The sequence below is a fragment of the Copadichromis virginalis genome, linkage group LG14, assembly GCF_057382275.1.
Source record: "Copadichromis virginalis isolate Kocher_CV1m ecotype Utaka linkage group LG14, C_Virginalis_male_GT1.1, whole genome shotgun sequence".
In the NCBI taxonomy this organism is placed as follows: domain Eukaryota; kingdom Metazoa; phylum Chordata; class Actinopteri; order Cichliformes; family Cichlidae; genus Copadichromis; species Copadichromis virginalis.
In genome coordinates, this window is record NC_140631.1 from 42,895,941 (window position 1) to 42,923,263 (window position 27,323).

The following is a 27,323-nucleotide window of genomic DNA, read 5'->3' on the forward strand; positions in this document are numbered from 1 at the left end:
CACCTGTGAGCATGGACGCGCTTGTTTTTAAAAGGTTCCTTCATGTAATGATCTGCTAGAGGGTGTGGGGGGGCCACAGCCCCGTCAGTGGTTTAAAGTTGAGGCTGATCAGTGGATCTATATGGTCTTACCAGAAACACTTAGCAGTAATTTACTGTCAAGCAAACAGAAACATTGACCACTGTGTTTGAAGAAGGCCCTCTGTTCTGTATTAACAGAGTACAAGGTCTTCCAAAATGATTCAGTCCAAGATTTGAGGCAAACACCATGTGTATAAAGAACGTCAGCCTCAAACAGCAGACTGCAGACGATGCAGCAGATGCAGCAGATGCAGCAACTGTAAGTTGGTGTTTTTCCCTCTAAGCTGAGATCATTGGATTTCAGAGATTAACTAACACTAATAGCTAATAGATGCATGGATACAAATTTAACCCAAATTATTTACTCAAAGCAACAGAATTCATCATCTTGCATAGATTTAACAGTAAAGGATACTGTAGTTATTTTACTGTTGTATAAAGCTAATACTCAACATTAAACATGTCCATTCCTAGAGTGATGCATTTGATTTACTTAAGTTCATAAATATGTAACATGGTGTAATTAAAAAAACTAATGATAACACAGATGTTTCCAGATTTTAGAGATCATTGAACAGTGTCAGAAGGAGATTGTTTGATTCTAGTAGTCACTGTTTCTTTGACCCTCTGGGTTGGTTCAAAATCACCACCCTTTCAGCTTGTTCGTGGCCACCAACAGATTAGGTCTGTAATTTTTATTATCTTTATGTTTTTTTGCCATTTTTTCTGCATAAAGCTTTTAAGTAACTTCAGCTCTTTTCATAAATATAAAATAATTATTACTTTTTAAATTTTTAACCCTTTAAACACCAGTTTGTTTGTCCACTGCACCAGCTGGAAGACAACCTCAAATCTCGCAATTTTATATAATTACATTGCTACTGAAATTTCTTGTATTGTTAATAGTAGAGTCTGGGGCATGTAATTGATTCACATCAACATTGATTATAATGCATTGTTATTTTTGTGCAGGGAGAGCAAAAACATAAAAACTCCCTCTCAGTCTGTTCGTGGCCAAAAATGGCCACCCCTTGTTTACTTTTACAAAATACTATAAAATTAATATATATTAAAACATTTTTCTACTTTCATTGACTTGATTTTTTAAATTAGCACCAGTCCTAGTCATGAAAACCAAAATATAATTCAAATTCAGATATTATACCCTTTGAATACCAGTCAGATTATGTGTTATTGCTACGCTTTTGGGGGGAAATAGTAATAAAGTTCACATTTTTTAGCATATGAATGGTGAAACCTAATATTTTTTACTGTCATTGCAGGTCAGTAACAGTAACTGTAACAATGATTTATTTTTACTTCATTTATTTATTTATTAATTTTTTCTTTGGGGGGGAATGAATGGCCAAAGAGAATATCACACATGGTGTGTTAGTGGCCAGAAAGGCAATTTAATGACCAAATAACCCCTGAAATGACCAAGAAAATTTATATTCCAGTATGTGTGTGCTCCTGCGTGCATCCTCATTAGCAGCACGATGTACTAACCACAGTAGAGTGGTTGTTGTAGGCACACTTTCTGCACCTGGTGCAAGGGGCTGCTGTTCCAGTCCTGCAGGTGCGCCTTTTGCACCTTCTTCTCATTTCGTTGGTGGGGTGTGGGTCACACTCTGGGTCAGACTACTGTATCTTGAGATCAATGGCAGAAGTGGCTGAGGGACATGGGTGTCTTGCAGTTGTTGAGGTCACCAGCATGTGTCCCAGCTCTCCCAGGATCACTCTTCATCTGTAGGTTGTAGAGCACTCCCCCACTTCAATTCAATTCAATTCAATTCAATTTTATTTATATAGCGCCAAATCACAACAAAAGTCGCCTCAAGGCGCTTCATAGATACAGAGAAAAACCCAACAATCATATGACCCCCTATGAGCAAGCACTTTGGCGACAGTGGGAAGGAAAAACTCCCTTTTAACAGGAAGAAACCTCCGGCAGAACCAGGCTCAGGGAGGGGCGGGGCCATCTGCTGCGACCGGTTGGGGTGAGAGAAGGAAGACAGGATAAAGACATGCTGTGGAAGAGAGACAGAGGTTAATAACAGATATGATTCAATGCAGAGAGGTCTGTTAATACATAGTGAGTGAGAAAGGTGACTGGAAAGGAAAAACTCAATGCATCATGGGAATCCCCCGGCAGCCTACATCTATTGCAGCATAACAAAGGGAGGATTCAGGGTCACCTGGTCCAGCCCTAACTATATGCTTTAGAAAAAAAAAAAAAAAAAAAAAAAAAGTTGTTTCCGGTGGGACAAAGGCATCGTATCCCAAGACATCCAGGAGATTGGAGAGAAGAGCCAGCAGCCATCAGTTAGTTTTCCTTCTGCAACTCGAGGTGCCAACATCCTCTCTAAGTTATCCAAGCAGTATTTGTGCCTATTGTAGTCCAGGATTGCTTCTTGCTTTCACGCATCCTTTATTCCCCATCATCGACTGCTGGTTCCTTGTGTGTTGCTGTCAAAAGAAGCACATTCCTCTGTTGCTTTGGCATGTGGGATATTGCTGTGGAAGTTTTATTGAAGCCAAAGACAGACAACAAAATCTTCCTCTGTTGCAACTGAAGGAGCTGGGGAGGAAGCTCTGGGTTGTTTCCCCTGTGCCAGTTTTCATCTGAGGAGTTCCTCTACCAAGGTGCCCGAAGGAAAGACGTTGTCCTCGGAGCTCCTCCGTCAGTTGGAGTCTGAACCCTGTTCCCTTTTTTACTTCCTGAGAACTTCCAGTGTTGTCATCCAACATGCTATGTATTGCTTTATTCTGGTTTAGGCTCACATCTCCACTTCATCTATGATCCTCCAGTCCTCACACCTTGGCCTCCCGTGCAGCTTTGTAAGGGTGCACAGCAGCTAAAAGATCTCCTTTGTTATAAAAACGTCAAAAGTAGATCTCAGGCTGCTAATGCAGGGAACTGCATACAGGCTGAGCCCTGGTTTGATACCAGTGGGTACTGGATGTAGAGCAGTCTCTCTTCAGTGGTGGGACCCACATGGTTTTCCTTTCATGAGGGATCCACTCGGTCACTCTCCTCGGTCTCAGAAAATGCTCCTATGTTCTTTTCCATCAGCTGCTCGGCCTCCACCTCCATGCCCCCCAACCCCAATCCTCCCCCAAAGAAGAGGATTCAGGCACTGGCTAGTACTCATCATCTTTGGAGAGGAAGTTTCTTCATCTTGGGCAGATGTCTTTTCTTCAAGGACAGAGGACTGCTGCTGTCCTTGCTCTCTGACCAGATCACACAGACAGTGCTTGAAGCAGTGATGACCTTCTTGCCATACAGCCAGAATAAATGATCTGGAAGCTGTTAGGCTGACTTACAGCAGTAGCTCTGTCTGCACCTGCAGAAACTCCAGGACACGTTTACAGTGTTTGTTGTTGTTTGTGCTCCAGCTGCAGCTGCAGGTTTGAACTCTGCAAAATGTCCTGTGATTGGGTTGTTTTTGTTTTTGTTTCTAGAGTTGATATTTTGGGTGTGGTCTCTTTTTATGAAAAATACAAGAGTAAAAGTGTTTTTAACATGTGCTTCAAAGCTGAGTTTGACTGGGAAGCTCAAAGCTCAACAGCCTGCATCCACAGAAACTCACTGCAGCCTATGTAATGTTTGAATTTATTCCAGTCTATCTTGCAAATACATGTTTGTACTGCAATGTCATGCATAAACACAAACTATTAGATCCTTAAGATCAAACCTATGTCAAAATTGTGTCATTATTTTTGGTCCATTGGAGTGTGGTAAGCCATCAAAGGCTGCTACTAGAAACTCTGAATGTTACATGAAATCGCTTGTTTGGCCAAAAATGGGTAAATGATGTCATTTGGTAAAAAACATTAAAAACTACAATTTTCATGTGTTGAGTTTAGAATGAAAGCAATTTTACCTAAATCGCATGATATAGTACTGTCAGTAACAAGGAATCAAAAAAGGTGGTTATAATGGGTTTCAATTGGCCACAAATGGCCACGATAGAGTCAAGAGGAACAATTTGGTGTATAGTGAATATTATTGACATTATTAAGGAGCTGATGTTGAAAATTAAAAAATCTGAAAAAAATACACACCTTTGGGAAGTTTCATTCCACTTGCATTAACAGAACGAAAATGGTTGAAAAAAGAAAAGTGAAGTGGCCACAGATGGCCAGGATAGAGCCCAGAGGGTCCATGATCGCAACCCAAACTACCATCAGCGTCTCACTGTAACAAAGCCCAACAATATGAGCAGACATACGTCAGTTTGGTGTTGTGTTTCCTGCTCTTACTGATGTATGATTGTAAAGAGTTGTTCTCCTCTCTCTCGTCCTCTACAGAGCCAAAATGAAGGATCAAAGGAGACTCCCCTCACTCTTCCTCACTCTTGTCCTTTGCGTCTCTCCATGGTCCACCTCTGGAAAAACATTCTACAGCCACCATGGGATAAAATGCACCGGCGACTGTCATCCTCAGGGCTTATTGCAGACATACCAGTGCACAGTACACAAGACAGATGGCACAGAAGAACTACAGTACTGTTCACCAATGAGTGGGGTGGACTACAAGGGAAACGTGTGCTTTTATTGCTGTGAGCAGCACAACAATGGCTACTACCAGTGTGAAACAGCCTCGGGTTTGGGATACTGTGGAGATGTGATAGAGGACTTAAACCATTACACCTTAACATATGGTATGCCGTGTTATGATAGCTGTGAAACGCACGGTAAGAACTACTACTGGTGCCATTCCACAAAGGGGTGGGATTACTGCTCACCAAGAAAAAACGTTGATTACAAAGGCAACGCCTGTCGCCAAGACCATCCCTGTGACACACATGGACAAGATTACCACTGGTGCTATTTGGACAAAGGAGGCTGGGACAAGTGTGGACGAGTGGAGCCAAAGGCAGTGATTCATGACACCATATCCCGAAAACGCTGCACTGATGACTGCCAGTATTCTCGCTACTTCTGGTGCCACATTCATGGTAGCTGGGACTACTGCTCACCTGCGCCAGACGTCACCTACAGAGGTGTGCCTTGTCGCTCAGATCACAATTGTGGAGACCATGGCAAGGGATATAGCTGGTGCTACACAACAGACAACAATAACTGGGATTACTGTGGAGTCATCTCTCCTGGAGAGTGCAGGTATTCTGTGCCACACCGCACCAAACGGCAACCCAAGAAACCCAATCAAACTAACCCGAAACAGGTGATCTGTACTCGGGAGGACAACAGCAGGAGGAGAGTGACCATGTTCGAAGCAGTAGAAAATCACCAAACCATCGCAGACTCTCATAATTACCGTGCCGAAGCATTCAATTTAATTAATGAATGGGACGGCCGGGGCCTGGGCCAACGGGCCAGGTCCAACTTGGTTACATCAAGAAACCTTCGCATTGACCTACAGGGTCTGTTTAACAGGAGTAATCAGCAGTATTACAACCTGCAGGTCCAGGTGAAGAGCCAACGTGTTAGTGGAGAAAGCACAACTCTGGCACACAATGAAGCCCCTGTTGACACTCCACTTGAGTACATGCGTTTGGCCCTCAGGGAGAGTTTACGGAACCGAGCCACGGTTTCACTGGAAGTGACTGACCAACCAATAAACAACGACAACAGCTGTCACAAACGTCATTAATATTATCACTGAAACATATGTAGCTAATGAATGAGACAGAAAACTCTATTAACTTTATTTCTTCATCAGTTGCTCAATCACTGAATTCCACATAATAACCAGACAACTGTCGGACGATAAGCCTGAGTTATTCTGAGGCTTTGTACCATCACATGAAGATAACAGTAGTCTTCCATTTTGATTTCATTTTTGTTGTAAATATAGTTTAATATCTATCAGTTCATTGTGTTTCAGGCTTAAAAAGCAATTCTGTAGTGAAACAGTGTAAAATGACCAAATTAAAATTCTATATTTGTACTTTGTACGATGCATTTATTCAAACAATAATAAAGATAATGCCAAATAAACACATTTTTTAAAGACATTTCATTTCATTTTTACAGTTTGGCAAAAACAAATATTTTGTGAGGATAATATCACAAAGCCTGCGAGGACAAACTAATGATCATACTTTCTGTGGGTCATTGGTTTTAAAAAACAAAATATTTACAACAGCTGTTCACATTAAATCCATCTCGGTTTGAGGAATTTTTAATTAGTCTGTCGCTTCAGCTTAAACCTCTCTGAGACTTTCTCACGGATTTTCACCTCAGTAACTTTTCCTATTGTACATTTTATTATTTTTATTACATTTATATTTAAAGGCATTTTAAATGTGACAAACCCACAATCGACATGTGCAGCTGCTGGAGCCAGATATAACAAACCTTCTGAATTAGCTGCTGAATTACACAAACCCACAGAGTTTACTCTTTTCAACAGACTGCATTTTGTTCTGAATAACGTTGCAAATATTGATCATTTATGGAGGTATTTGTCGACCATCTTTACTTTTAGTTATGAACTGTTCACATCGGCCTTAAACGTGATTCACAGAAGTGAACAATTTCACAGCTTTTGTACACATTACGTTTGAGCAATTCAGTATCAGACCTCCTAAAAACACTTTTGTTCTGTTGGTTTTTCAGTTAGAGCAATTATATCACATTGAATAACACTGAACACTATTCCTAACTGAACCACAGATTTTGATGTAAATTTTGTCTGAATTTTCTCAAAGCTCAGGAATAGTTACACACTGAAATTTATACAGAGGAGGAATAATTAAAGGTCAAAAGAGTTAAAGTTACCTTTATTGTCAAACCTGTTATGTGTTCAGAACATATAGAATATCAAAATGACATTTATCTTTGACCCCCAGAGTTCAGACATAAATAAGGAAACGAATGAATAAAAAGCAAGAGGATTAAAGGAGAAAAGAAAGGCACAAAGTATAAAACTATAGAAAAACTGCATATACATAAATAATTTATAATGCTCAATGTTTAATTCTGTGGTTTGTTATCAAAAAGTTTTTTGAGCCCCTGAACTAAATGATGCACCACCTGCTTGCAGAACAACAGAGGGCGCTGTTGTTCTGCAAGGAGGACAAGCTGGGACTGGCAGGTCAGGGAGGGGCGGGGCCACAGGCACACAGAGAGAGAGAGACACCTGTTTGTGTGATTTGGACTCACCCCTTCAGGAATAGAAGAGAAGAAAACACAAAGAGCAGGATGGTTGGATCTGACTTCTACTGCAGGTAAAACACTGTTACAGAGCCCCTCTCTGGAAAAGTTGGAAAATCACAAAATAAAGTAACAAATGAGGATAAAACAGCTTCAGAAAGATCCTGTAAAAGTTATAAACTTTTAAATGAACATTGTGTCTTTCCTAAAATGTAACTTCCTCCAGTTGTTTGATTTATGTCAGATGACACTGAGGTTTAGTAGAGACATTAGAGTTTTCTGTTTTCTTCTACTGGTAGAAATGACATTATAGAATAGAACAGAACTTTTTGTCATTGTTTCCAAAACAGTGAAACACCATTTAACAGCTTCTTGAGTGATGGTGCAGATAAAAAGATACAATTGCCTAAAAATTTAGATAGAATAGATAATTGAGATCAAATAAACACAAACACAACACAATGAGATCACACGATAACAATATGAAGTGAAAAATGAGTGTCAGAGGGATCTTTAGCTCCATTTTATTTCTATTTTAGTTATCAAAAAAACTGAAGAAAGAAAATTAAATGTTGAAGAAAAAGAAATAATAAAATGTAGTGTAAAATTAAAATAAGATTTGACCTGACATATGGTCATAAATGTACCATAAAGTTCATAATACATACATATACTTATATTATATACATACATTTCAAAGTAAAGCAAAATGTATAATATATTGAGGCAAACTGGATTACATTGGTTTTATATTTTACATAAAATACTGACAACCAATGAAAACACATTTTATTTTTATTCATTCATTTATTATTAGACATTTTATGAGAATTGATCTGTTTTATTTTTTTTTCTCTGTCAGTTTTCAAAGCATGATCATGTTTCTTATTTTTCTCAGAAGACGTGGTTAAATATTTTCAGATCTTGGTGATGTGTTTTCATTGACCAGATCACATTTTTGTTTTCCTTTACCTCTTTATGAGAAAAGTAATATCATCATTTAAACTTTTAAAAATTACAAAACAAAATGAAACTGTCAGATGATGTTTTACATCACAGAGCTGTGATTTATATCATACAGAAAATGTTCATATATAATGTATTATTCAATGTAAATGTTTAAATGTGAGGAGAAATCAGTGACATATTCATAGATCGAATTGTACAAAGCTAAACTACATTGTCTGTTGTCTCTCTGCATAGTTTTTTCTTTGGAGAGTTTCCAGAGGTGAGTCCTTCAGGACTCATCAGAGGTCATTGAGGAGGTTCCAGGCAGTCCTGTAGTGCTGTAGTTTATATATAAGGTTTAACTGGTTTACCTGGACTCTGTCTTTAATAGACAGCTGACAGCCAATCAGAGAACAGGATTCTCTGTTGTAATGGTTAGTTTAGTTTGGGAGTCCTGGAGAAAATAGGAAAGGTCCTTGAGGAGGAGGTAGAGACTCTTTTGGGGGTAGCAGAGGTCTTAAAGGTGGTCATGGAGGTCCTTGATTAGGTTGTTGATCTCTATGGGGAGGCTGTGAGAGGTTCAGGAGAACATGCATGGCCTTGATCTGGTTTAAGAAGTCCTTGAAGAGGTTCTAGTGGTCCTTGAGCAGGCAGCAGAGATCTGCTGGAGTTGACGATAACCCAGTGTGACGTTTTCCCCTGCAATAATGGTGTAAAGCAAAAACAACACCCCACAGTTTGTACAGTGTAGCGATGACACCATCTGCTGGTTGGAAAGATTATCACAGAAAATGCTGGAGGCTCTTCTGACATGTTATTTAATGTCATTTGATTTCAGCAGAGAGCACGGGACCACTAGAAATGTAAGTAGCTGAAAATGCTGAACCTATAAGAAGGTGTTGTTTGCGTTTTATTCACCATCTCTTAACAAACTAAGTCCTATGAGAAATACTGTAAAATAAACATGCTTTCCTTATTCATATATACATTTGATTTTATTCTACAAATTTCACCAAGCATTGTCGTTTAACTCTCTTTTTATACTTTTAACAGGCAGAGTTTAGTTCACATATGAAAGGTAAGATAAACATCACAGCCTCTTGTGATAAAGTGTTACCAATAATTGTTTACAACTGTATTAACACATAAAGGGTTTTTATTTTTAGGTCCACTCAGTTCTGAAAGTCTTACACCTGGCAGTTACAGGCATTCACTGGATTTGGAGTCTCACTTAGAAAGAAGGTCTGACTTTATATTTTCAGGCTTCTCAAGATGCTTTTTTAAATGTCTTATTTACATGCATCTTTTCTGTCTTTTATTTAGGACCCATCAAAGTCTAGGTAAGTATCTTTGGGCTCGTCATTATCAGTCATTATACAGTTACTGACTTAATAAGTCCCCCCGACATCTACTTAAAGAAAGGGTCCCATCAAAACGCCATCACCATGAATGGCCTCAGACGAAAGACGACTTTGACCAGCACGACTTTGTCCCAATGGAAAAGCCTCAACAGGTACATGTGCTGCTACAGTCATGTGAAAAAGGGACGCTCCACCAACTGCTCTTAGAACTGCAGAAGCTTCTTGGATGAGAGGAGAAACATCTTCAAGGAAACTTAAAGAAGTCCAGACGCTTTTCTTTGCAAGCTTAAAATTTTCATAGAACTCTAAAAAAGACATTTGAAAGGTTATTGTCATGGTCCTGAGTCTGTGGACTCAGTGTTTTGTGTTTCCTTATGCTTTTGTTCATTCCGAGTGTGTATTCTGTTGTGATTTTGCCATTTGTTAGGTTTCTGTTCTTTGCCTGCCTGCTCCCACTTCTCTGTTCCCTCTGTCTGTCCATGGTGTTATTGTGTCTACTTATGAGTCCGCCTGTCAAGTTCAGTGTCCTGTCTGGTTCTCTGTCAGTTTCCTGTTTTATTGTGAAGGTCTCTGTCTGACGTGAGTGTGTTCAGTTCACGTTTCCCCTGTCCCGTCAGCTCTGATTCCTCCCAGCCGTGTTGCCCTCCTGTCTCTCATCCCCTGATTATTGGTGTGTGTATTTAAGCCCTGTGAGTTCTCCTGCCTGTTGCTGGTTCGTCTGTGTCCCACGGTGTCCTGTTCTGAATCTGAGAGCTACAGCTATACAGAAATGTGAACTATGCAAGTTATAAACAGTTGTAGGATTAAAAATTATAGGATGTACAGAATGATTATTTACTATTATTATTATTTATACTTCTCTGACATGCCTTCCACATGTGATGTTTGTGTAAGGGTAAGACGGCGCTGGCATAAGGCCCACAGCCTTAACCCAATTTCCTTCAGGGTTTTTTAAAAAGAGACTTTTTCATTTGATTCAGTTTGATATGATGGATTATGGAGAAAAATAGAATTGGGCTGAAAGGTCTGTTCTTTATTACGTATTCAGGTCGTGTATCATGTTTTTAAAAAGTAACTAAGTAACTAATTACTTTTGAAAATTAAGTAAAGTAATGGGATTACTTTCTTAGAGAAGTGATCAGTAATTAGTAACTAATTACTATTTTCAAGTAACTTGACCAACACTGCTCATCACATGACCCAAGGTGTGAAAAGGGTGTGTCGTCATCAGCAGGTGACACCACTCAAAGACCCTGCCCCCTATCATGTGACCTACTGAGATCAACTGACCCAAGGTGTGAGTGGGCGTTAAGACGACCAGATTACAGATGGCCGACAGTTGGTGTGGTAAGCCCCGCCCTCTGTTCAAAGATGGTCGTTCACAGTGGACATAGATGCTTCTTTCACTCCTCTTTCAAACCGTCTGTCTTCTCTGTCCAACATGTGAACACTGGCATCCTCAAAGAGTGACCTTTGACCTTTAGATGCAGGTGAACAGCCAGCTGCGTCTGAATTGATTTCATGAGTCTTTTACTTACTCCCAAAGTATTAAATACTTTGACACCCAGTTAAAGTAAATCCACTTGGCATCTTTCTTGGCCTTCAGACAACAATTCTGACGACTAAAGATCCAAATGGGACAGGAAAAAAATAAAAAAATAAAAAAAATAAAAAAATTTTTAAAAAAGCATCTTAAGCACTTTGGCAAAATTCACTTTCATGTATCATCTGTTTCATAATGTCTAATAAGCATCATACAGTTAAGCATAATCACTACATGACAGAAGCACAAGCTTCATCTCTTTTAATAAACACAGTACACATAAAATCAGTGAGATGTTAGAACACTTTTATTATTATTTTAGTAAACAATCAAAGCCTACAACAGACAGCTGCTGGGGTTTGGAGGAGAACTGAACAAATATTTCAAATAAAAAATGATCATTTTTGGAGCAGCTTTCAGGATCTCCACGTATTAACATGCTGTTTTTAATGGATAGCATTAACAACCTGCTAGCTGCAAATAATCATGTGCAGTTCCACATGATTATTAACAGACAGAAAGAAAACATATTACTGATACAGAAATAGTTTTCTACACGAGATCGCTGCAAAAAGTGCAGCCTTACCTAATGTCCACCTACTGTTACTCATTTATATTAAGATTTAAACATCTAGTTGGTGTTGGTGTGGAGAGTAACCTTCAGTAACAGTAATGAATCACACAGCAATAGGACATTCATGTAGTTATAAAAAGCATGATAATAGATTAAGTAATCCAAAGTATTCAGTTACAAATACATTACAAAATACATTTTGGGGCATGTGTTCTGTAATCTGTAATGGAATACATTTAAATGTACCCTTCCCAACACTGGGAATCACTTGTCACTTGATATTCGTACTTCAGAGTCCATACAGTGTTTCAAATCTCGTCTTGAAACTCACGTTTTTTACACTGGCTTGATGAAACTCAAAGTTCAGTTTGAGCACCATCAGGCTTGTTTTGTGTTTGTTTTGTTTTTATGTTAAATATGTTGCGTTTGCCTTATATCATGTGTTATTTTTCTATTTTCTCTTGTTCATGAACTACTTGTGAAGCACTTTGTGCTGTAGAAATAAAATTGATAGCTGATATTATGAAGTGGCTGTTTGGTTTCTCCAGGTCTGAGCTCTCGTCGCTGTACTGCACAGCTACACTAGGTTGTTGACTTTGTGGCCGGTGTGCTTGGAGAAGCCTCTCCTGAGTTTCTGTGATACCCAGGACCTCCCTGCTGTGAGGTCACAGCCGTCACGTTACGCCATATTGAGTCATACTGATGCTGCGTGTGTTTTATTGTGGTACAGCGCCACTGCCTTCAGGCGTTGGTGGTATAGTGGTTAGCATAGCTGCCTTCCAAGCAGTTGACCCGGGTTCGATTCCCGGCCAACGCAGTCTCCCTTTTACGACCGCTGAGATAGATTCTGTTCTGTTTCTTTTTGTCGGGGTTCAGCGGCTTCCGGCACTCATGTAACAAAATAATCTTATTTAAACTGCTTAAAACTATTCTCTGACACTCAGTGCGAAGCTGCCGCTCCCGTCCGCAGGAGGGCGCTGCTAGCAGAGACTGTTACTTTGAAAGAATCCCTGCCAGACAGGAAAATGAACTGTCGACCTGATTCTCTAATTTTATGTAATTTTTTTTTATATTGTCATCTCTTTGGCACAAACTGCACCCTCCTTCTGTTTTTCATAATGTTATTTAATGTCGTCACAAAGAGCGGAAGTGACTGTGGGCGCCCCGGAAGTAGTTCTCGCTGTTTTCTTGCGGTCCGGAGCGGCGGCGCTGCTTTCTACCCCCCGACCGTTCTCTCCGGGATTTCACCCCCGACCTGCGCTTTGTTGCCGAGCTGCCAGGCTTGACCGGGCAGCTGTGTCTCACCCTCCGGGCGGCTTCACGCTCCTGAATGCTCCTCGACATGGCGGCTGGAGGCGGCGCGGCTCCTCCGCATGTTGGTGATATTGAAGAGGACGCTTCTCAGCTGCTCTTTCCAAAAGGTGAGTACCTGCAGCGCGCGCACGCACTCTCGAACAACTACAGACACGCGCGGGCGGTCCGTGGGTGCACGCGGGTACACAGACCGAGCTGCTGTCTGTGGGTTCGGCTGAAGGTTCAAAGCCTCTCTGAGCTGAGTGATTGACAGATGTTAACCCCTCCTCCTCCCCCTCAGAGTTCGAGAACGCAGAGACGCTGCTGAACTCGGAGGTCCATATGTTGCTGGAGCACAGAAAGCAGCAGAACGAGAGCGCCGAGGACGAGCAGGAGTTGTCCGAGGTCTTCATGAAGACCCTCAACTACACGGCCCGTTTCAGCCGCTTCAAGAACCGCGAGACCATCACGGCCGTGCGCAGGTACGCCCCCGCCCCGGCTCCTACCCAGGTCTGAGGCGATCCGGTTCTGACCCCTGTCATCTTTCTGTCTTCAGCCTCCTGCTGCAGAAGAAGCTCCACAAGTTCGAGCTCGCCAGTTTGGCCAACCTGTGTCCAGAAGCCGCAGAGGAGGCCAAAGCCCTGATCCCCAGGTAAGTCAGATCCACGTCACAGCAGGAACTTCACAATAAAAGCCTCTGACAGCTGCAGTGTTGAGGTACAGGAGCTGCTCCACAGTTCATAACTAGCTGAGTTAAACACATAGGCAGGTTCAATTCAGTTCAGTTGTATTTATACAGCACCAAATCACAGCAACAGTTCCCTGAAGACACTTTATATTGTAAGGTCGACCCTACAATAATACATACAGCGAAAAACCCAACAATCATTTGACCCCCTATGAGCAGCACTTTGGCGACAGTGGGAAGGAAAAACTCCCTTTTAACAGGAAGAAACCTCTGGCAGAACCAGGCTCAGGGAGGGGCGGGGCCATCAGCTGTGACCGGTTGGATGCGGCAGGTGGAAACATTTGGTGTCACGGCCTTTTATGTTCCAAACACCGAAAAGGCCGTGGGTGGCAACGGGAGGTTTGCTTTTGGAACGCACTTCTGACTCCATTGTTTAAAAATCATATGGCGTTTATTTCGTGCAAAATTATAAACAAAAATCAACCAAATAACTTCTTACAACTTAAACGAAAGTTAACTTAATTTGCTTTAACAACTTCAAAAGTGGTCAAAAAATCATTTTCTAACCGTCCTGTCTTCCCATCAGACATTTGGCAAACAAAAAACCAAAAACATTTACCACACCCCTCCAGGTGCTCTTAATCCCCTGATTAATGGGAGGCTCCATAAGCTAATAAACCAATCACTTTCCAAAGAACTTTTCCAAAAATTAATTACAAATTTACTTAACAAAACTAGGTCAGCATATTCTTACAACTTTAAAGAACTAAAATGAATACAAACTGCATTTTATAAACATTCAACAAAAATGGCCACAACATTTGGAATCCAGAAACCACACCTGTGGGTAGGGATGGGTATCGAAAACCGGTTCTTGTTGAGAACCGGTTCCCACTGTTTCAATTCCTTGGAATTGTTTGCCATTTTTGCAAACGATTCCCTTATCGATTCCAGTCGCCCTGAATGACGTCACCACGTTGCGGAGCGTCATTTACCTGGCAGGAAACACGGCGCCTAAACGGCTCAAACGCTCAAAAGTTTGGTTATACTTTACGAGAACGGATGACAACAGGGCAACTTGCAATACTTGCAAAGTAGATATTTAAGGGAGGAAACACTACGAATATGCAAAAGCATTTGCTCACAAAACACGCGATGACCTTAAATGAACGTCGTGTTTTTAATTCCGCTCCGGACTCGTGAATCTCAACCCAGCAGCAGCGGTAACGTTTGCACGTCCTCTCCCGTTAATGCGGCACGTAAATAATCAACTAACAGTGCATATTATGTTAGCGCGATCTGCCTTATCTGCCATTACTGTGCGTTTAGGTGACCATGATGAGACAGAGTCTGGCTCAGATGCTGGCAGTTCTCGCTGCAGTCTACCGGTAGCGTCTCCTTTCAGGCAGGATAGACTAATGTCACCGAGCAGAGACTCAGTTTGTGGTCAAAGGCTTGCACCCGTTTGCCACAGCAGATGCCCCCGATTTTCGGTAAGTGAATGTGTTTAATTGTAGGCAGGGACATTACTGGATATTCTTGTGTAATTGCTACAGAATAATTTATGTTATACTTTGTTGTTGCTACAGAAGAATATTTATTTTATTATTTTACATTTACAATTTTTTTCCCCGGGGACCCTGTGACACCCCATTGAAGAGCCGTAGGCTGGATCTCTTAATATCTCACTGTTGGGTTTGTAAGGCCATGTTACTCCTAAATTTCTATCTTGTTCAAAGAGAAGATATAAAACAAAGTTCTAAGCTAATCGACCTTAGTGTTCTCCTTTTTTAAAAAGAATCGATAAAGAATTGATAAAGAATCGAATCGAAAATGGAATCGGAATCGTGAAAATCTTATCAATACCCATCCCTACCTGTGGGTGGGTGATCACAGCATGAGTGGGGTTGGTAAGAATTCCTTGCGTGTGTCTGTAGGAAGTCGTTGCACACAGACCATTTACTCTGTAGCTGAGGGGCGTGGTCACATGACCATCACATGGATGGTGTCGCTACCTGATCCGTACCGGAAACCCGATCGGTACCACGCATGCACAAATCTTACGTCACTTTCTCTCTTTGCCAACACTGTGACAGTTAATATGATACGGTTAGCGCCCAGTTAGCTCCTAGCATTTCTCGACAGCTCTGCCTCTTTTTCGGACATTTAAACAATGGACACCTCCGTATACAAACAACTTCATGCTTTTCTCCTCAGAGAGCGTCCCCCGATTGAACAACAGCGCCGTAAAATAAGAAGAATGGCGCCTAATTACAGAGTTAATAATACAGACTTTGTAATGTGTCACGTGAAGATTCATCAGCCAGATGAAGTGTTTACTGACAATTGACAGTGATAGCGCACATTATCATCACTTTTCCAACAATCCTCTCCACACAGACAAGCATAAACACACTCGACTATCACTAAATCAAATTTAACACACGTTTGTAACGACGCTAATTCAGTTTACAATAGGGTTCATTCGCTCGGTCAGCAGGTGGCAGTGTCCTCGTACACTGGCAGTAAACTGCCATTAAACGAACAGAAGAAGAAGAAAACATCTGCACATGCGCGGTAAGCATCGGGGAGTCCTGATCCGTAACTATCTTTTTATTTTTCGTTTTTGTCTACATTGTATTGAATGTTTCATTATTGCAAAAGTTTTAAGAGATACTTATTGTTAACATCTCAACAGATACTCTGACCTGTAACTATCGTGAAATGAAGTAGACGCCTTTCACACATGCGTGGTACCGATCGGGTTTCCAGTACGGATCGGGTAGTGACAAATGGGACCGTTCTGATTAAGCCCATGGAACAACAACCAGTTAGGCGAGGGCACGGAGAGTGATGCGTTTCCTGCCGTTCCACCATTACATACACGGGTCGTGTTTCCTCCACAGGCGGGAAGTGTTACCTGTTCACACTTCTGATTTAATGAACGTGTCTGTCTTAATCTTAACGATTCAGATGAAAAATAAAAGATCACTGAAAAGCAGGTGGAGGTGGAGGCACAGGCTCATCCTGATTGGCTGTGCGAGTCAGCTGGGTGAGACAGTTGGCTTTAGTCTGAGCCCACAGGATGAACCTGTGACCACCTCTCCAGTTTTTTATATCAGTTTATGACTGAAATAATGATTTTTGGCACAGTGGAACAGCTTCATGAGACAAATCTGAACTTTATTGTACAGAATCTGGACAACAGAGCACTGCGTGTGACGCTGCACTCACACGGGCCACGTAAAACACTTCATAAAAACAGTCCTGACCAGCCCTGCAGCTTTATTTTGAAAGTTCATTTCAATTTTATTTATATAGCGCCAAATCACAACAACAGTCACCTCAAGGAGCTTTATAGGGGCGGGGCCATCTGCTGTGATTGGTTGGGGTGAGAGAAGGAAGACAGGATAAAGACATGCTGTGGAAGAGAGACAGAGGTTAATAACAGATATGATTCAATGCAGAGAGGTCTGTTAGCACATAGTGAGGAAGGTGACTGGAAAGGAAAAACCCAGTGCATCATGGGAATCCTAGGTCTATTGCAGAATAACAAAGCTACGTTCACACTGCAGGCGAAAGCACATCAAATCTGACTTTTTTTCACCCTTTGCGACCCGTATCCGATCATGGTAATGACAGTGTGAACAGCAAATCCAATATTTTCAAATCCAATCTGGGTCACTTTTGAATGTGGTACTGAATCCGATACTTACCTACAGTGGTTGCAAAAGTATTCGGCCCCCTTGAACTTTCCCACATTTTGTCACATTACAGCCACAAACATGAATCAGTTTTATTGGACTTCCAGGTGAAAGACCAACACAAAGTGGTGCACACGTGAGAAGTGGAACGAAAATCATACATGACTCCAAACATTTTTTTACTAATAAACAACTGCAAAGTGGGGTGTGCGTAATTATTCAGCCCCTGAGTCGATACTTTGTAGAACCAGCTTTTGCTGCAGTTCCAGCTGCCAGTCTTTTAGGGTCTGTCTCTACCAGCTTTGCACATCTACAGACTGAAATCTTTGCAAAACAGCTCCAGCTCAGTCAGATCAGATGGACAGCAGTTTCCAGATCTTGCCACAGATTCTGGATTGGATTCAGATCTGGACTTTGACTGGGCCAGTCTAACACATGGATATGTTTGGTTTTGAACCATCCCATTGTTGCCCTGGCTTCATGTTTAGGGTCGTTGTCCTGCTGGAAGGTGAAGCTCCGCCCCAGTCTCAAGTCTTTTGCAAACTCCGAGAGGTTTTCTTCCAAGTTTGCCCTGTATTTGGCTCCATCCATCTTCCCATCAACTCTGACCAGCTTCCCTGTCCCTGCTGAAGAGAAGCCCCCCCAGAGCACGATGCTGCCACCACCATATCTGACAGTGGGGATGGTTCAGAGTGATGTGCAGTGTTAGTTTTCACACACAGCGTTTTGCATGTTGGTCTCATCTGACCAGAGCAGCTTCTTCCACATGTTTGCTGTGTCCCCCACGTGGCTTGTGGCAAACTGCAAACGGGACTTCTTATGGTTTTCTGTTAACAATGGCTTTCTTCTTGCCACTCTTCCATAAAGGCCAACTTTGTGCAGTGCACGACTAAGAGTTGTCCTGTGGACAGATTCCCCACCTGAGCTGTAGATCTCTGCAGCTCGTCCAGAGTCACCATGGGCCTCTTGGCTGCATTTCTGATCAGCGCTCTCCTTGTTCGGCCTGTGAGTTTAGGTGGACGGCCTTGTGTTGGTAGGTTTACAGTTGTGCCATACTCCTTCCATTTCTGAATGATGGCTTGAACAGTGCTCCGTGGGATGTTCAAGGCTTGGGAAATCTTTGTGTAGCCTAAGCCTGCTTTAAATGTCTCAGTAACTTTATGCCTGACCTGTCTGGTGTGTTCTTTGGACTTCATGGTGTTGTTGCTCCCAATATTCTCTTAGACAACCTCTGAGGCCGTCACAGAGCAGCTGTATCTGTACTGACATTAGATCACACACAGGTGCATCTATTTAGTCATTAGCACTCATCAGGCAACGTCTATGTGCAACTGACTGCACTCAGACCAAAGGGGGCTGAATAATTACACACACCCCACTTTGCAGTTATTTATTTGTACAAAATGTTTGGAGTCATGAATGATTTTCGTTCCACTTCTCACGTGTGCACCACTTTGTGTTGGTCTTTCACCTGGAAGTCCAATAAAACTGATTCATGTTTGTGGCTGTAATGTGACAAAATGTGGGAAAGTTCAAGGGGGCCGAATACTTTAGCATCCACTGCATCCGGTGTTTTAGAAAGCGACTGCTGTTTGAATGGTCCTGTCGCATTAAATCCGTCTTTTACTTCACTGACACAAGACCGACTACAGCCAGCTTGAAGGCCTGTGGTACATAGCTGATCATTAGAGATAGGTTGATCATATTTAAGATCGAAGAATTAATTAATGGCAGGACTTCTTTGAGCAGTTTTGTAGGAATGGGGTCTAAAAGACACGTTGATGGTTTGGAGGAATTATTGAAGCTAACTCAGAAAGATCAATTGGAGAAAAAGAGTCTAACTTAACATCAATGGTACTAAGAGTAGCTGTAGATAATATTACATCTGTGGGATGATTATTGGTAATTTTTCCTCTAATGATAAAAATTTTATTTGTGAAGAAGTTCATGAAGTCATTACTAGTTAGTGTTAAAGGGATGGTTGGCTCGACAGAGCTCTGACTGTCAGCCTGGCTACAGAGCTGAAGAGAAACCTGGGGTTGGTCTTATTTTCTTCAATCAGTGATGAATAGTAAGATGTTCTGGCTTTGTGGAGGGCTTTCTTATAAAGCAGCAAACTATTTCTCCAGGCTAAATGATGATCCTCTAAATCTGTGACTCTCCAGCTTACGAGTCGTCTGCTTTAGGCTACGTGTCTGAGAATTATACCACGGAGTCAGGTACACAGCTGCAGAGAGATTCAGTTTCCTGTCCAGAGCTGGTCCTGGTTCAGTTCTGCAGATACTTCAGAGCAGAACCGGCAGCAGGTGGCGTCAGTGATCTGTGACGATGCTGTGTTTCCATGACGACACCTGTGTGTGTGTCTGTGTGGTTGTTCGGTTGCTGTGTCAATAAAGTTTTCTGTGTTTTCAGCTTGGAGGGTCGCTTCGAGGACGAGGAGCTGCAGCAGATCCTCGATGACATCCAGACCAAGAGAAGCTTCCAGTACTGAGACCTCAGCCCCCCACACACACAGCCCCGCCCCCTACAGCCCCGCCCCCGGACTAATGTGGTCAATCTGCTGTCTTGATAAAACTTTTTCTTACTTGTTGTTTTCACGCGTTTCTTGCACATGCTCAGTTCAGCTTGATTGCAGGGTTGTGTGCAGCGTCTGACCTGAACTGTTGCTGATGCTTTTTTTTTTTTTTTGTTTTGGGGTTTTTTTTAAATAAAGGTTTGATTGAACCAGTTGCTCAGTCATGTGACTTTTTCATTTGTACCATTAAAATTACAAGTAAATAACCGTCTGGCACCATAACACACACACACACACACTGCAGAAAACAGATGATTTCAGCGGCATTTAAACCACGACCAATCGCAGAGCAGCACTCTGAGGCCCAGAGAACAGGAGAAATATGCACAGGTTTATAAGCTCCTCCCAACAACAGGAAGAGCACGTGGAAGCAGTTCCTCAGAGCGCTTCAGACCGAAAACGCTGCAGAGCCAGCCAGCATCAGACATTCAGGCAGTGCACCGCTGCAGCGTCCGAGTCCTCCAGAGCTTCAGGAAGGACGCCGCCTGGTGTCCTCGCCATCCTCACCGTGTTCCTACCAAACAGGGTCCTCTCCAAGTCTATCAGCTGCCTCCAGAAACCAGCGTTGGGTCGAATAAATGGTCGCTGCTCCAGAACAAGTTGGTGAGCTCGACGGAGGCTGAGACCCTGAGACCTGAAGCACAGAGACCAGAACCACATCAGAGACCAGAACCTGACTGTCAAAGTGAGACTAAAGCACTGTGGCTACCTCATGAGGTAGGCCATGATCAGCGCAGAGGACCGGCTTCTGCCGGCGGTGCAGTGGACCAGAGTTGCCCCCGTTTGGTTCTGGTTGATCCGTTCAGTTACCAGGTCAAAGTACTCTCTGAGGGGGGCATGAGGCTGGTCCTGGACGGGGATGTGGAGCACCTGCAGACCATCCAGTTGCGGGTAGGAAATGTCCTCGAGCCCACTGGCGTTGATGATGAGAGTGACATTTCTGCTGGTCAACACGCTGGTGTTCAGAGCCGAGTCCAGATCAGTGAGGAAGAGGCCGGCAGAGACCCGAGAGACCCGCATGATCCGCTGCAGGAGGACACATCACAGCGGTTCAACACAAACTGAGGTCTAACAGAACAAGGACTCAAAGAACAGGAGCTCGCCACTTCCTGTCAAATTCTCTTCAGTGAGGCGAGCAGCGGTTCAGCCAACCACACAGAACCAAAGACAGTTAGCGGGCTCTGACCAGACTGGAGACAGTACCAGTATTATTACTTCCAGGCTGGACGACTGTAATTCATTATTATCAGGATGTTCAAAAAACTCGCTGAAAAGCCTTCAGCTAATCCAAAATGCTGCAGCAAGAGTCCTGACAGGGACTAGAAAGAGAGAGCAGATTTCTCCTGTTTTGGCTTCCTGTTAAATCCAGAATTCAAAATCCTGCTCCTCACATACAAGGTCTTAAATAATCAGGCCCCATCTTATCTTAATGACCTTGTAGTACCATATCACCCTATTAGAGCACTTTCTTCCTGTTAAAAGGGAGTTTTTCCTTCCCACTGTCACCAAAGTGCTGCTCATGGGGGTCAAATGATTGTTGAGTTTTTCTCTGTATCTATTGTTGTAGGGTCTACCTTACAATGTAAAGCAAGTCTAACAGCAGTTAGACTATAACTCCTCAATCACGATGTCATAAGTCACTGGACACTGTGAACATCCACGGTAACCACTTCATGCATAATGGACCTTCCATGACCTTCCAAGCTATATAGTTTATGTCTTCCGTATTTCCAACTATATCCATAATCACATACTGTGTATGCTACCATTGTATATAGTGTATTATCTTACTTTTTTCATTGATTGTACTTAAATTGTATTTTTGTATTTCCTTCATATATCTGTACCTGAGCTGAGGTGACGCAAAAATTTCCCCGTTGTGGGATCAATAAAGTCTTATCTTATCTCTCTTGAGGCGACTGTTGTTGTGATTTGGCGCTGTATAAATAAAGTTGAATTGAATCAGCATATTAAAATGCATAGTTGGTATTTTTATGCATCACTGTTTTTCACTATTGTAAACAAACAAGAGCAAAGCGTTTTGTCAGAAGTGGATTCGAAGCCACGCCTCCAGGTGAGACTGCGACCTGCACACAGGTGGGCTGACGGCAGCTCGTCCTTCGTACACAGTGATAGTGATGATGAAGAGTGTTCAGCGTCTACTGTGGCTGTATTAACAAACTCCAAACCCGAGTCTTCCGGTTGTTATTGATACGATTCATCGATGATCCCCCAGATTATTGGGAGCAGGCTGAGCTGAAACATGCCGGGACGTGTCTGGTGTCACGGGATAATGAGTCAGCGAAGCTTTAAATAGACTCGGTTTCGTTTCTGCTCTCAGACCGACAGCAGAGACAGGTAAGGTACATTCTGACACTTTCACTCACCTGGCAGTTAGATAAGGAGCCAGCCCGCTGGTTTACAGCTTAATGAGCGTAGAACAGACAGGCCGAGGTCTGGAAACACGAACTAACCTCGCCGTGTGCTCTCAGAGGAGCCGGAGCGGCTTCAACCAGACTCTATTCAAAATTCATTCACTTTAGGGCCTCCTTCCGTTTCTGTGTTTCCCTGTTTTTCTGTTTCAAGAGATCAAGCTATTTCCCATAAGACGAGGACCCTAAGAACACATTATAAAAGTAAGTAAAATTGTATTAAGACAAGGATCACGGAGTGCTTCACAACAAAATAACAGCGCATAAAAACTAAAAAATATGAGCTTTTAGTTGTTTCTTGAAAGACAGACGAGGAAACGTTAAAGTTGGCCTGATTATTTGGAAGGATCTCCCTGAAAAACGATGAACGCTGCCTTCGTGAGGTCCGGGCCGAAAACCAGAGCGGCTCCTCCCCGTGAGTCTCAAACGCCTCCCGGTGAGCCTGCGTCCACCGGAGCGCCGAGCTCCGTGTTTCTACACAAATCTGAACGGAGTCTGGTGGCAGGAGTGTATGTGCTTGGGGACGGGTCGGGCGATCACGTGGTTTGTTTCGGCTGTTTGAACCGGATGTGTGGCGAAACATCTGACTCTTCAAAATAAAAGCCTCGGTCGACTCTGTCAAGTTAAAAATCTGTTATTACCCGTTTGATTTGATATTCATTTCGATGATGGTGATTCATTTCGTTTCGTGATTTTATTTCATCTGATCACGTTTATTGCTTCCTGGATTCAGACTCTTCTGCTTTTCATTCCTTTCCTGCAGTTTCTCTTCTGGTCCCCTTTCGGATCAAGACCCAACAACAATGCGGAACCACCACACCAAGCAGACTTCCACAGGTACTGGCACGGCTCAGAAACCAGTCCTCCCTCAGGTCAGATACCACCCCTCCATCCAGACTCCAGAAGGCATCACTGGAACCAGAACCTCCAGTAAAACCAGACCCGGTGCTGCGCGCCCCCTTCAGACTGGGACTGACTCCCGGGCAGATCCAGGAAACAGCGGCGCCCAAAAAGCTGCCTCGGCTGCGAGACCTCCTCCTGAAGGAGGACAGAAACGGGCACAGAAACCTGTGAAGGAGGCGGTTGCTGCTGATCCAGATCCTCCCCAGAAACCTTCCCCAGCAGCCCCTCCCAAACCCGAGCAGGTGCCCCTGGATGTGGGTGTCCGTCTGGACCGGTGTGTGGTGGAGGAGGTGGAAGTCTTGACCCGCGGACAGAGAAACAACCCAGACTGGTTCGCTTGGAGGAAGAACCGAATCACGGCCTCGGTGGCACACAGCATCGCTCGCTCCGGCTTTGTTAACGGCAAGAGCAAAACTCCGCCCACCTCCTACCTGGCTGCTGTCACAGGTAGGCCACACCTTCTACCACCTGGTACCCTGACTCCATATAAATGTATCTTTTAGCAGCTTCACCAGGACGTCTGCTGGTGTGAGTTTTATTGTAACAAGTGCAGGATCCCGAGAGGTCAGCCAGTAACTGGTTACCTGACTGTCTCGACAGGTGAGGGGCCCAGAGTCCAGACCAGAGCCATGAGCTGGGGGGTCCACATGGAGGCTGAGGTCATCCGCAGGTACCAGGTGTGTTTCAGCGTCTTTGTAACACTCCGCCATCTCACAAACACGGCCAGCAGGATATATGGGCATTATGAGCGCTCTGAGTTAAAGTTTAATTTAACAAGTCAAAGAAGCTCAGTATCACGAGGAAAAGACTAAAAAGTGCGACGCCTGACAGGTAAAATACAAATAAATGACTAATTACTAATTATTATGGTAATGGTCAACAGTGAACAGAGAAAATAATAGTTTTAAACCAGTGACGTGAAAGAAAGATGTGTATAAAATAATAAGAAAACCAGAATCAGTGAAAAATATCAGAAAACGCACAAAATATGTGAGAAAACCGCAATGATCACAAGAACGTTACAAACTGGGGACGAGGAGGAGGTCCTTCACTGCTGTTTTCTACACACTAAACTTTATTGAACATTTGCTGATGATGTCACTGATTACATCACCCCACAGAGGCTGAAGTCCTCGGCGTTGGGCCAGCAGGTCTGCGTTCGGGACTGTGGCTTGTTCGTCGACCCCCGGAGGCCCTGGTTGGCTGCCAGTCCTGATGGCATCGTGACGGACAGACGAAGCGGCCAATGGCTGCTCTGTCTGGAGGTGAAGTGTCCCTACAAGCACAGACACAGGCGGGTGGAGGACGCCTGCAGGGAGGACCCCGCCTTCTGTCTGCAGCTGCATGAGGAGGCCACACGGGAGCGCGGCGGGGTAGCAAACACACATCAGTCTGCTCCTCTTCCTCTTCCTCTCTGATTCTTCCTCCTCCTCCAATTCCTCCACCTCTTCCTCTCTGATTTCGTGTCCTCCTCCTCCAGATTCCAGTGTACCGCCTGAAGACCTCCCACAGCTACTACACTCAGATCCAGTGTCAGCTGGCGGTGACGGGGCTGCGGGAGGCCGACCTCGTGGTCTTCACCCTGAAGGAAACGGCTGTGGTCCTGGTGACCTTTGACCCCGAGCTGTGGGAGAAGACAGTGTCCAAACTGGAGGTGTTTTACAGGGACGCTGTGCTGCCTCACGTCAGGCAGAAGATGCAGCAGCGTGCAGCAGCCGCTGGGACGCCGGAGCTGTAGAGGTCCAGGGCTCGCAAAATCTTTTTTTTGCCAGTCTTTTTTTCCAGTCGGGCTACCAAAATCTATATCTGCCCTGTCCGTCGGGCTGTCGTAGGAAGGAAAAATATATGTCAATGCTTTTGCATTCTTTCGGAAATGTAGCTGGGTAATTATGTCATTGGCATCGGTGAGCCACTGCCAATATGTGACATATTGAAATCGCGTTTGAATTTGCGCTTGTTTTTTGCTTTCACTTTGCAATCATGCGAACTGTGTATAGAGAGCGACAGCACTGATCTGTGAGTGATGATAATTTGCGCACCAATTCCTCTGACATCGTCTTATTAATCGTTAGCTTACTATGCAAACATGACAAGTGAAATCTCCCGCAGCTTAAACATGTGAGAGGTTGATCGCGCAGAGAATCGCTGAGCTTATGTGAGTCCGTGTGTAAAAGCATTTCAGTTCTGCTGAGCCAAATAAGACAGGTCAGGGTGAAGAAGTGACAGCCAAAGAAAAGCTTACCACAAAACGGAGAAGTTATGACAAATCAGACTATAAGGCAAAAAGAAAGTGCAGCTTTATGGTTTCATGGACAAAATGAATGCAATATGACGAGCTAAATAACCAGGGCTGCACATAAGTGGTCCGCAGGTGCGCATTCGCTGTCAAAATAAAAAACACGCACAAGATAAGAAGTTGCAACGCGTGTTTGGGTACATACGATTTTCTGGAGGAGGACAGACTCTTAAAGTTTAGAACTCTTAAAGATGTCGAAGAAGCTCCTTTAAGCAATTACTGTGATGTTCCTCCACCTCCAAAGAAATGTCAGAAGGAGTTCGAACCACAAAAGAAGCACGTATTCTCGGACAAGTGGTTGCAGGAGGTGAGCTGGCTTCAAACAAATGATGAACGCACAGAGATGTGGTGCAGAATGTGCCGTGAAAATCCCACTCTAGGACAAAAACACTGCCTTTATATGGACGCAAACGCGCGCTGCAACTTCTTATCTGCTGCGCGTCTTTTATTTTGACAGCGAATGCGCACATGCGGACCACTTATCTGCACCCGTGTAAATAACATAATGTTCTGCCGGGTGTGTTGTTGGTTTTCCCTCGATTTCTGAGTCGACAAGCGCCTTTGTTACTGGGACCAGTCATTTTAAGAAAGGCCCCCATTAGAAACGCATTATTGCTCAGTCTGCAATATCTTTCCCAGAACAAACACCAATTGCAAACTAAAAATAAACCTGAAAATCAGTTTAGAACAGCTACTATGTTGCAAAGAGTGAACTACCACTGGCACAATGTAGCCGTCTGTGCAAACTTCACAAAGCAAACGGCCTCGATCTTGGTTCCACTCGCCTCTTACCGTGACTTCAGTGGAAATTTCAAAGTCAGGATCTGACACAGATTCATGTCCTACACAGTTCTTACAAGTTCATAGAAATTTCTGTTCAATTAGAACCAAGTATTTGAGTTGATGATTGTAATTTCTATACAATGTTGTAATTTGTGTTTTAACTATTTTTTGATTAATGTTTTGTTTCCTTTACAATATTATACTTTAATGTATAATATTGTAAAGAAAACAAAGCATCAATCAAAAAATTGCTCTTTTTTTATTCGGGCTACTTAAATTTATTTTGGGCTACCAAAAACTGAAGAGTCCCTGCCCGAAGGGCTACCGGGGATTTTAAAATTTTGCGAGCCCTGAGGTCGCTACCTGCGGGAAGAGCTTTGTGGCCCGAAGCGTGTGGGGTTTACCCGCAGTCACGGCAGGTGGCGTTCTGCTGACAGACGCTGTCTTTAATCATGTGATCGCCACATATTTGGTTCATGCCGTCATCATCAAAGCATGCTGGGAGAAAGATGTCTCGCCCGGCAACCTTCCTGTTTGACCGCGATGAGTCATCATGTGGAACCTGAGTGAGCTCCACCCGCTCTTCATTTTGATAAACTGGAGTCACATGACCTCCGCCCTGCAGGTTGTTAAAGTTGTGACCTCGTAGCAAAAAGAAAATGACTGATGGTATGAAACCACAAAAGATCTGCTGATAGAGCAGCTGTGCAACAGCGCCCTCTGCAGGCCTGTTTTTCATTGAGTTGAAGTGTAATGACCCCACAGGTGCCGGCTCCTGGCCCACTGTGGAACTGTGTGTTTTACTGGTGAGCGGACGGCGGTTTTAGTTTCCTGTTAATAAAAAATCTTTTTTTGAAAGCCAGCTTTGTCTCCACGCTCGTTGTTGCTACGCCGCACCTCCCGGACTCCTGTTGGAGCAGCACGACGAACCCCTCGGTCCACACGCACCAGTAGCGGTCTTAGACACGGGCGGCATCACAGGCATCGGCAAAAAAAAAAAAAAAGTTGCTCGTACTCC

At 43.4% G+C, this 27,323-nt stretch overlaps 4 protein-coding genes, 1 long non-coding RNA gene and 1 other non-coding gene across 7 annotated transcripts; 5 read left to right on the forward strand and 1 right to left on the reverse strand.

The window, feature by feature from the left end:
• The first annotated feature begins 287 nt into the window (after positions 1 to 287).
• On the forward strand, positions 288 to 6,064 carry LOC146694779 (uncharacterized). Its single transcript, XM_085431055.1, has 2 exons — positions 288 to 339; positions 4,395 to 6,064. The coding sequence occupies exons 1-2, from the start codon at positions 311 to 313 to the stop codon at positions 5,698 to 5,700; spliced, it is 1,335 nt and encodes a 444-aa protein (XP_085287181.1). The 5' UTR covers positions 288 to 310; the 3' UTR covers positions 5,701 to 6,064.
• A 2,933-nt stretch (positions 6,065 to 8,997) lies between these two features.
• LOC146694780 (uncharacterized) lies at positions 8,998 to 9,954 on the forward strand. The gene is made up of 5 exons (XR_014923895.1): positions 8,998 to 9,016; positions 9,207 to 9,231; positions 9,320 to 9,395; positions 9,477 to 9,493; positions 9,572 to 9,954. It is a non-coding gene; the product is annotated as an uncharacterized LOC146694780 (long non-coding RNA).
• A 2,422-nt stretch (positions 9,955 to 12,376) lies between these two features.
• Positions 12,377 to 12,448, forward strand: trnag-ucc (transfer RNA glycine (anticodon UCC)). Its single transcript has one exon. It is a non-coding gene; the product is annotated as a tRNA-Gly (tRNA).
• Positions 12,449 to 12,773: 325 nt separating this feature from the next.
• polr2d (RNA polymerase II subunit D) lies at positions 12,774 to 20,043 on the forward strand. Its single transcript, XM_085431060.1, has 4 exons — positions 12,774 to 13,052; positions 13,226 to 13,406; positions 13,481 to 13,576; positions 19,729 to 20,043. The coding sequence occupies exons 1-4, from the start codon at positions 12,962 to 12,964 to the stop codon at positions 19,805 to 19,807; spliced, it is 447 nt and encodes a 148-aa protein (XP_085287186.1). The 5' UTR covers positions 12,774 to 12,961; the 3' UTR covers positions 19,808 to 20,043.
• Positions 20,044 to 20,048: 5 nt separating this feature from the next.
• LOC146694783 (dual specificity protein phosphatase 14) lies at positions 20,049 to 22,345 on the reverse strand. The gene is made up of 3 exons (XM_085431058.1): positions 22,279 to 22,345; positions 20,601 to 20,917; positions 20,049 to 20,525 (listed from the first exon to the last, which is right to left on the reverse strand). The coding sequence occupies exons 2-3, from the start codon at positions 20,909 to 20,911 to the stop codon at positions 20,312 to 20,314; spliced, it is 525 nt and encodes a 174-aa protein (XP_085287184.1). The 5' UTR covers positions 20,912 to 20,917; positions 22,279 to 22,345; the 3' UTR covers positions 20,049 to 20,311.
• On the forward strand, positions 21,963 to 27,167 carry LOC146694784 (uncharacterized). 2 transcript variants are annotated; one of them, XM_085431056.1, is made up of 5 exons: positions 21,963 to 22,249; positions 23,087 to 23,673; positions 23,827 to 23,903; positions 24,348 to 24,599; positions 24,707 to 27,167. In XM_085431056.1, exons 2-5 carry the CDS (start codon positions 23,127 to 23,129, stop codon positions 24,962 to 24,964), a joined length of 1,134 nt encoding a protein of 377 aa, XP_085287182.1. In that variant the 5' UTR covers positions 21,963 to 22,249; positions 23,087 to 23,126; the 3' UTR covers positions 24,965 to 27,167. The 2 variants fall into 2 exon arrangements, with proteins under 2 accessions (XP_085287182.1, XP_085287183.1); XM_085431057.1 differs by lacking the exon at positions 21,963 to 22,249 and adding an exon at positions 22,476 to 22,527.
• Positions 27,168 to 27,323: the final 156 nt, after the last annotated feature.